The sequence below is a fragment of the Styela clava genome, chromosome 10 (genome assembly GCF_964204865.1).
Source record: "Styela clava chromosome 10, kaStyClav1.hap1.2, whole genome shotgun sequence".
Classification (NCBI taxonomy): Eukaryota; Metazoa; Chordata; class Ascidiacea; order Stolidobranchia; family Styelidae; genus Styela; species Styela clava.
Genome location: NC_135259.1, coordinates 15,835,394 through 15,845,568, shown reverse-complemented (window position 1 = coordinate 15,845,568; position 10,175 = coordinate 15,835,394). Strand labels below are relative to the sequence as shown.

The window sequence follows — 10,175 nt, the reverse complement described above, 5'->3', positions numbered from 1 at the left end:
GGGAAACTACATATTTTATCAAAATTTCTTCGAATCTTGTGAGACGTGTACCGAAACGTGACCGCCTGCGCCAAGGCATATTTGAGTAAAATCGCTTTGGCTACTGGTGCTTCAGTTAGTTAATGGCAGGTTTGTCGATGGGAAATATTTTCTGTCTCATCTCACCCCACTGCATTTTATGCCTTTCCATGGGAATTCTGCGGACTTCCACCACAAAATAAATAAAATTAGATAATACCATAAATAAAAACATTAAAAAGAAAAAAAATCTAAAAATACCAAGAAAAAGAAAAAAAATCTAAAAATACCAAGGTTATCTGTGACGTAATCAAGTTGTATGACATGGCAACTGCTTCATAGAAAATAAAAATGTGTGCTGTCTCATCCCATCCCATGGGACGCTCTCCACGAGAATCCTATTCCCACGGACAAGCTTGGGTATTGGATTTTTGTGCCCATATATTAATTCAATCATCGCTCTCCTGTTAATTATTTTTTCGGGGCATTTTATTATCATGCTTATATAACTAATTTTATTTTCTAGAACAGAAAACTCTATTTGAGTACTGGACAAGAAGTGAAATTTCCAATTGAGTATTGGTACGGCAGAAATAAAACTCCGACCGATGATCCACTGTACGTCAGTAAAGATCCGAACAGTAGTTTACGTGTTAAACGAAACACAGATGAGTAGATTCAAAAATGTTATTCAACGGAGATGTTGTGTGAAAACTACGCATGTCATGAGTAGGATAAAGTCGTCGTTGGAATGGGTAAAGAATATTCTTCGCATCAAACGGGAACAGATCTCTTCTGTATTGCTTCTAAATTGTCAAGAATATTGCTGTTGTAGGATCACAGACTGTTTACAACTTTAGAGCTCCGTGTGTTTAGCGTATACCAAATATTTTTATGTGAAAATTCATAGCAAAAGTTTGCTCCCATCAGGATATCGGACTCTCATACATTTATGAGGTGAATTTTATCGGCATTTTACATTCTCTAACCCTGCAAAATGACTAATGTTATTCTGGTTGCAATCCACTCGAAATCAAACAAAAAAGGCATTTACTTGTTTCTCATAAGCGATCGGTAAGCTGTATCGATCCCAAACCGACCCCAGTTAGAGTCGTCATATGGAGTTGGTCTATTTTATTGTTATATTGGATAAAAATATAAAGTTATGCATGGTAATAAAAACAGTGGCGGCGCGTCAATAGGGCCAACCGGGGCAATGCCCCGTTTGTTTTTTCGGTATAATAAAAAATATTCGAAAAATACCTCAATATCGGTTGCACAGACTGTCTACACTAGCCATATTCTCCCGACATGGTTAATTTTTCGCTCGCAAAGCCTTCGCCGAACGTCGACGGGGCGACGCCGATTTTGCCCCGGTTGCTCATTGTATATCGTATTCTCTCTTTTATCTTCCACTCGCCGCGTTGGTTTTCTGTTTCGTTTACTAAATCATCGGGGCCGATCGGGGCTAGCCCCGAAATTATAACGACACAATGCCGACGTTTCTTACAAGAACGTGTTGACATATTCACGCATTCCTTCTCGTTCGTTGGTTGCTTGAAGAGTTGATAGTTTCCTCGCCTTCGTTTTTGTCGCTTGTTTCGCTATTTGAATCAGTTAGAGACCTTTAGTCCATTTGCTTTCGATTTTTCACATTCCTTTTGAGCTCCTCACTTCTTTCCGGCTTCGCATTTCTTAGCCTTAGATCTCATAATGAATAAGGTTGATGCACTACTTCGCACTCCGTTTTCGCAGCTGCCGCTGGAACAAAAATTAGAGGTACAACGTCTTGGGCCTTATCAACCAAAAAATTGTTCACTGGAACAATCCCATGACGGAGGAAAGCGTCGGCGTACATTCTGCGCAGAAACTTGGTATAAAAAACACGAATGGTTGTGTTACAGCGAGGACAAAAATGCACTTTTTTGTTTTTATTGCCCACTTTTTGCTACCGCCCGTGACTCACGTTGGTGTAAATTTGGTTTTAGAGATCTTAAACATCTTTCCGAGCGTGCCAGGGATCACCAATCTTCTATGGAGCATCTGGACAATGCAGTAAAATACCGAACATTCAGAAATGTTAATATTGCAGCACAGTTGGATGAAGGACGCGCGGTTTCTATTCGTCGGCACAACCAAAACGTCGAGAAAAACCGCCATGTTCTCGGTCGATTGATAGATGTTTTGTAGTTCATTGGTTGTCACGAGCTGTCCCTCCGTGGGCACGATGAACGGGTTGGCTCTTCTAATAGAGGGGTATTTTTGGATATGGTGGAATACACCGCATCCCTAGATACAGTATTGAGAGATCATCTTGATGCCGCAACTGTTTCGAAAGGGACATCTAAGGATATCCAAAATGATTTGCTCGACTCAATGTATAAAATTTATTTACAACATTTGGCTCTGGAAATTGAGAATTGCCAGTTCTTTTCGATTCAGTCTGACGAGACAACTGACATCACGTGCGTTTCCCAACTGGCTGTGATTTTTCGGTTTGTGAAAGATGGTAAACCTACCGAGAGATTTCACAGCTTTGTACCAATCGTTGATCGCACGGCTTGCGGGATATAGGCTGTACTGAAAGAAGTGTTACAGCCTTACAACGCGAAGTCAAAATTGATAGCTCAAACTTATGACGGCGCGGCAGTCATGAGTGGGTCGAAACATGGTGTTCAAGTTTATATAAAAGAAGATTTTCCTCATGCGCATTTTTTACATTGTTATGCACACCAATTTAACCTCGTTATTAAAAATATGTGTCTTGATACCCCTCTCGTCCGTATATTTTTTTCAAATGTTTCGGGGTTTTCTTCATTTTTTTTCCGTTTCGCCGGAGCGCTCTGACCTCATTCGCCAGATATGTAGCCGCCGTCGCCCAGCTTGTGCACCAACACGTTGGTACTTCCAATCACGCGTGGTGCAGGGCGTGTCCGAAATTAGGTCTGAGCTCATTGAGTGTTTCAATGGCATTCAGAGCTCTCCGGTTTGGGACGAACGCTCTGTGAGGGAGGCGGCAGGTCTAAAGCGTCTGCTAGAAGATGGTGAGTTTTCATTTTTTCTCCACAATATTCTATCACGTGGATGTATTATACGGCGCATTGCAGTCAAGGCTAATTGATGGAGCGTCTGTGCAGTCGTGTATTTCAGACTTCTGCGATGCTGTATCTCGTATACGGGAAACAATAAAATACGACGACACATGGAGTGCTTCTTTACGCCGCGGGCCAAAAACGCAGCGTTTGATTTTGTCTGCAAAGGAATGCTGTGACATTCTGGTGAATCAAATAAGCGATCGTCTGCGCACTGAACACCTTTGCCGCGTTCTCTTTGATGAACCCCAAAATTTTTTCAAAATTTGCACGTCAATTTCCCATCCATTTGTTGGCTACTGTCTCCAAATTTTACCCCATGATAAACGTGGGTAAATAGGAAAATGAATTGCGATGTATATACACCAATCAAACTTTTTTGAACATCACATCAACTTGCGCGCTCTATGGGTTCCTCATAAATAACACTCTAGTAACTACCTTTGCGGCGTCTGCAAAATTTCTGGACATCATTTTGACGACGCCTATTTCTTCCGCCGACGCAGAGCGAACATTCAGCACGCTGAAGCGTATTAAAACGTATCTCAGAAACACAATGGAGCAATTTAGATTAAATTCCTTGGCTGTTTTATCCATTCACAGAGACGTTATTTCTGGGATGCATGACTTTAATCAGCGCGTTATTGAGCATTTTGCTTCCAAGAAACCGCGGCGTGTTGCATATATGTTCAAGCAGTAGAGGTCTAGCAGCATATATATCTATGAGTGAGCGACGCATGTCCTTATCTTTGCATTAACTTTCCTTTCTTCATAGTAACGTTTTAAACCTTATTTTAGGTTTTGTCTGCTTTTCCGAAGTTTCTGTTAATATGTCATTGTATTTATCTGGGTAAATATTGCCTTTCCTTTTGAAAGAGGTTTCAAAATGACCTATGTCTATATTTATTAATCCCTTGACTTGGACCGGTTTTAAAGACACTTTCTTATCGTTAAAAATTGTCGCTTTTGCCGATTGGTTGTTACCGATGGAATGGTTTTTATACTCATAAAATGATGAAGGAACTTACAGCGCTCATCCTGTCCCCGTAGATGGGGGTGACTTGGTCCCACAGTAGCTTGCCCCGGTTGTCAAAATGACCACGCGCCGCCACTGAATAAAAACATAATCTTTTGGTATACTCATATAGAGGTCAATGAACTTCTCGTCATCCGTATCTGTGTTTGTATTATTTCTTTATATAATAGGTTTACTCTGGTTGCAATAGCATGTAGTCATACTGTGCACAGTATGTGGGCATAATGCAACAATCTTTCTGTACTGCTATGAATTATGACTTCCTATTTACCCAGGAGATGTGTATTTTTAAAAACGTAAGAATGACAATTTACATTTTGTTTTATTGCGCCTCAAATTTATACTAAATAGCAAAGATTAATTGTCATGCAACAATTGGCCATTAGGTCAAGTCAACTTTTTAATCTTTTGCAATGCAAGTGACAACTCTCACTTTTAATTTATTCTGATATACTTTTTATGCCGAAATTTTATCTAGTTGTTTCATCTGGAATTCGAGAATGGCATAATATTATGATATCGGAAAATATAACAATTTTATGACCAATTATCGAATCCTATGCAAATCAAATTTACTTTCATGAAGTGTCTTCACCCTTCCCAATTTCATAACATAAAAAAACGTTGCTGTTTCTGAGAGAATTATTTCTAATTTCACGTTTTTGAAGGATTAGTCATGGTCGCATTTGGCAATGCAAAGTTTCATTGTTGTAGTTTTGCATATAACCCTTTCCTGGGTATGTTTGCCTAATATTTCGTCAACCCTATATGAATAGACAAAACCTTAAATTTTCGTAATTTATGGGCAATTTGTCTTGACAAAATCCAACTAAAGTCGTCGAATTTTGCTTCGCTTTCATGACATCTTATAAACATTATTCATGCATTTTATTTTGCGTGGTCTCTTCGAATTCGTTGGAATTGCTTACTTGAGAAATATATTTGATTCTGAATCGTGATATTGATCAGAATAAGTCGTTGTTAATATTACGAGTGGACTGTGTAATGGACCTTTCCCCGAGCATCGTTTTCCTTGTTTACTTCGTGACATTGGCCAATCAGCAAGATGCAAAAAGTGACGTAACAATGCCTCCTTTTCGCATTCGCTCACACACTTTTCTCACTCAGACAGATTTTCAAGTGTGGTTGTAAACATTACCCCATTTTACAGGCGCCAACTCGCAAAAGCACTCTTAAAATAGCCCCGAAAATTTTGCAATGGTAAAGTCCATTAGAAATAAAAACACTCTTGAATCGAGACAATACACCAGATATATTAGCGTGAAAGTTACCGGTCCTCGTTTGAAACTGGCGGCCTGCATTGCATATATTCCTTTTATTTCCTTACCTCTTGAATGAGAACTTGAAAACGATTGGTCCAGTAATTCTATAAATCAATTACGATTTATCAAACTGCCATGGTCAGTCGGACTTCCATTACAATCATCTCAATCTCCAGAATCCTTTGCATTGCGAATTTGTTAAAACGAGTCCGAAAATTATAAAATGAAATGACAAGCTGGGGATTCAAACGCATAACTTTGCGTGACCTTGTTTTTACAAATTGATCAATATTGTTTGAGTGAATATTTTCAGTCACGAGACTCACGAAGCTGCATAAAGAACATCAATTCACTACAAAAGATTTGAAAAGGCGCAGTAGTCAAAGATCGTCTGTCGAGCTGTTGTGCGCATCCACGGAACAGAAACTCAATGTAAAAAAACTAACGATGAAACCATTCTACAAGGAATATCAATGCAAATATGATTGCTCGAAGCTAAAAAATCACCGATAGTATCGCAACTCGCATATTACTATTGCACTTTCTTTGACATTTCACTCTGAAATACTTTGTGCGTTATTCCGTTAATTTCTCAACAACATTTAGATGCCAACTGTCGTCGAAGAAACAGGGTTTGTGGCAAAGTCGGAGTCTCAATTCGAATCTGGAAAACCGGAGCAAGTGAATGATGTGCAGAAAACAACAAAACCTATTCATTCTCATAAGGTTGGAGACGATGCTAATTGCGAGCATTGTTCGCCAAGGACAGAAGGAAAGGCGAATGTTTCGACATTACTTCTGATTTATGTTTCTCTATATCATAAACTGTTACTATGAGTTTTTTTTTTATTTTATTTTATTTTATTTTATTTTAATAATTGTCGTTCCAAAAACGTCATATGAGATAATTTATCGCGTTCAAATAGCAATAATCTTACGCACAAAGGGAGCACTGATGTATGCATTATACATATATATGTACTACAAAATGTCATTCAAGCTAGGTTACTTCGGTTATTGTTCGGTATAGTTTTTCCATTTCTTTTACTGTTAAAAACAAAACCAGGTGTTATGCCGTTTATTTGTTCTGTCACAATTATTGGATCGGCAGCCATGGAAAAATTTTGCGACATTACTGCATCGTTACTTAGGCAAGTCGAATTCGTTTTATATCTAATTTTAGGAAGCAAAGAGGATGTTTGTGAGTGATTGGGTTTGGATTTGCAGTGATAATGAAACACTTTTGGCACCAAGAACGAAGAAAACTTATAAAACTTGATGCAAACGCGAGTTAAGTTAAACGTTTATTGGTCACGATCAAACAGTGTATAAATAACAACACGTTTTCAAGTAAAGCAAACTATAATTTGGAAACCCCTAAACTGCTGTTGGTATCGAGGCATGTGAGATGTCGCGTTCTGCTAATTGTAATTGACAAACAATGTGAACATCGAAAATTACCTGGGTATTTACAAATGAAACTGGCCGGGTTTCGAAATGCGTCTCGCAGCATAATATTGATGTGATTATGACATCACAACTGTATGTTAACTTTTTTTTGCAAAGTATTCAAATTATTTATAATAGCATATCGTGAGTTTTTGATGTTTGATGTCATGGAAAACGGCAACCCGAATACCCAATCGATTGCAAAGTTGGAGGGTTCAAAAATTTTGACCCAATCAAATAAAGATCCGTTGCTGTTGTCTTTTCTACGTAGAGCAAGCGTAGAAATTAAGCAATATTTACATGGTACCGAACCGAGTCAACATTTACAAACTGGAACCCCGAGCGCGGAAACCAAGTTGAACAAAAAAGACGGACCTTGTCGTGCGGATAACATTTGTTGTCGTGACGTCGAAGGTCTTGAGAACAATTCCACCGCAGGACAAATGGTAAAAACTGGTTGCGGAAATTTAGTAAGAATTCCAGATGATGGACCAGGTACATCCGGGAACCTAAGTTCATTAGATTGTGCTGTAGTGAACAAAATATCCAACAAGTTGAGTACAGATTTGAAAGGTAGGGAAATTTCGACACGACATGAACTATCTATGCCTGAAGATGATCTGTCAGAAGTACACGAAATGCGTGTAACATACCATAGAATGCCAATCTTAAAACGTCTTGAAAACGAGAAAAGCTCTATGTCAATTGATGTAAATTCCTTCCGAGGTAGCGATGCAAATTATGAGACCGTAGGTGACAACGAAAAAGAATATATCGAAAAATCAAGAAAAGATATTGAAATTTTCGACAGTGGAAAATCAGAGTCTTCGGTTGATATATCAAGAAAAATTTTATCCCAAGAACGACGTTCCAAAAATGGAAGATCTTCGAAAGATCTTCCCTGCAGAGCTGAAGAATGCTGTAGGTTCAATGGCGGTCCAAATCCCAACTTTAAAGTATCATCCAGAAATGAATTATCGACTATTACAGGCAAATCGCGCTTGAAAAAGAACACCCTTGACTTTGCGTTGACTGATGTTACAACCTCGAAAGAAGAAAACACCAGATCGATTGTGGATCCCGAAAGCAACAATATATTGAGGGAGACTTCCCTCGAACACAGCGCAAAGCATTCTACCGGCAGCGCGGAAGATCTTAATGAAGAAATACTTGATAGCGGGTCGAGTGAAACGCATAAAAGAAGTGTTATAAGCCTCAATATAGAGAAGTCAAATACACCCACTAATTCAGCAAACGGTATGTTTAAGCGAAGTAGTGATATGCTTGAGATTGGAGATCATTTGAAGGACGGTACAATTTCAGAAATTACGACTGAAAAAACGTTTCATAACGTCAGTGGAACAGATCAGAGTGACCAAGTTATTTTGTCTAATATCAATTCTATTGTACAGAGGAAAAGTAGCACACTCGGAGAAACGAATCAAGAAAGTGGTGACTCATCTACTGACGATATTGCGGATCAAACATCGGTCTTAGGTTTTTTTAAAAGAACTTCACGTGACTTTCTTCTATCCGAGAATAAAATATCTGAAGAAAAAGTTTCTCCAGTGGTTAGAAAAAACAGTGACGTCATTAGGAGAAAGACCATGAAAGCTGAATTTGCAGAAGTTATCGACGAAATGAATGACAATTTTTTAGATGACGAAAGCGAAATGGAACTTGACAGCAGGGTTTCAGAAGACATCATTGTGAAGAAAGTTGCTTCATTGCAGGGAAATCGAGATGATTTTCCAGTACAACAATCATCTCTGACGTCATTTCTGGCGGGAGAGCTTATAGTGGAAGGATTCAAACCTCAATCTCCAGACTTTTTATCTACTAACGTTCACAAAGAGGACGACACCACTGAAAAAAATCCGCTACTGCCGGTTGAGCAGAATTTGTCAGAGCGGAATTTGTCAGAATTTGATCATACCTCGAGATACCCACATTTAGACGTTTCAGTACAATGCGTGTCCCCACTTCATCCGATTGGCGAAGAGGGTGTGAGAGTTTGTAAATTTCCTTGTCCCAACATCGGCAAATATGATGCTGAAACACAAGTTGAAGAACGCAGTTTGGCAGATAAAGAAAGTGTGATGTCTCATGCTACCGACTACTCCACCTATCAAGCCTATTTGAAAGGTAGGTACAATACATATTTTCTATTGATTTGAAATATACATAAAATAATTATTTGTAGTACAACACAAATCCTAGTGAATTTTCCTTCTCGATTGCGCTATACCTCTTATGCTAATTGATAAAACTATTGAACTAGCTCATCAATATGCTAAGCTCCATCTATTTTATATTTGTTTAAATACGAATAGCTAGCTCATTGTGTCAATAAATTCAGTTTTGGTAATATAATCAGTTTTAGACAAGTTAGGATCAACGTTTTTATTTTTTTATTTTACTCATAAAAATCTTCCAAAATAAGCGTGAAAATATTTTCAGACGAGATCGGTGAAGTACGGGACATTGCGAGAAGATATCGTAATATTTCTGTTATACTGATGATGATCAACATATTACTGTTACTTGGTGTAATTGGTGGAACGGCATACACAGGTAACATAAATGTACATACCACTTAGTACGGGTAATTTACCGCTGAATGAGCACCTTTCTGACGGAAACAACTGTTGTAGAAAACCATGCGGTGGCGTTTTTATTCAGTCAATTCACAAGTAATAAAAACCGGAATGAGCTCAGAAGAAAATTAAAAACTAATGAAATGAAAGCAATTTATTGAAATATATCCACCTTCAAGTAGTTACTAGAATTCAGAAGGCATATTGCAATTCTGATCGAAACTCGATCTAAAGTTGGGTTTGCTGAATACGTATACGAATTTGATGATCTGTATAATCTACGACTCGATTAACTTTCAAACATTTAAAATATGCTATAATGTACACTTTATTTTATTTTACAGTTCTTCAGTATTTACAATTAGAAGATATTTTTAAAGAAACACAATACATTGTTGCAAAATGTGAAGAAAAATACAAAGACACTTGACAGAAAACTTGGTATTGATTGAAATGAGTAATGTGTCACGATTTCTGGGCGGTAAAATATTGGTAGTGTTAGGCCGTAGAAACACGTCAACGATGATTTACAAATTTCTCAAGAAACTGTAAATGCGCAATATAATAAGCATTAACAAAGCCGACAATTGGACAAATTTGAAGTTTGCAATGCATTGCTCCGTTTAAAACTTTGTCGCCAGTTTGCTCGCTCGACAACTAACCGCGAATTGTCATTGGTAATGCTGTAAGCTATAGTGGA

General features: G+C 38.1%; 1 protein-coding gene across 1 annotated transcript; it reads left to right on the top strand.

The window, feature by feature from the left end:
* Nucleotides 1–7,028: 7,028 nt before the first annotated feature.
* LOC144428007 (uncharacterized) lies at nucleotides 7,029–9,912 on the top strand. Its single transcript, XM_078116637.1, has 3 exons — nucleotides 7,029–9,023; nucleotides 9,339–9,452; nucleotides 9,820–9,912. The coding sequence occupies exons 1-3, from the start codon at nucleotides 7,034–7,036 to the stop codon at nucleotides 9,903–9,905; spliced, it is 2,190 nt and encodes a 729-aa protein (XP_077972763.1). The 5' UTR covers nucleotides 7,029–7,033; the 3' UTR covers nucleotides 9,906–9,912.
* Nucleotides 9,913–10,175: the final 263 nt, after the last annotated feature.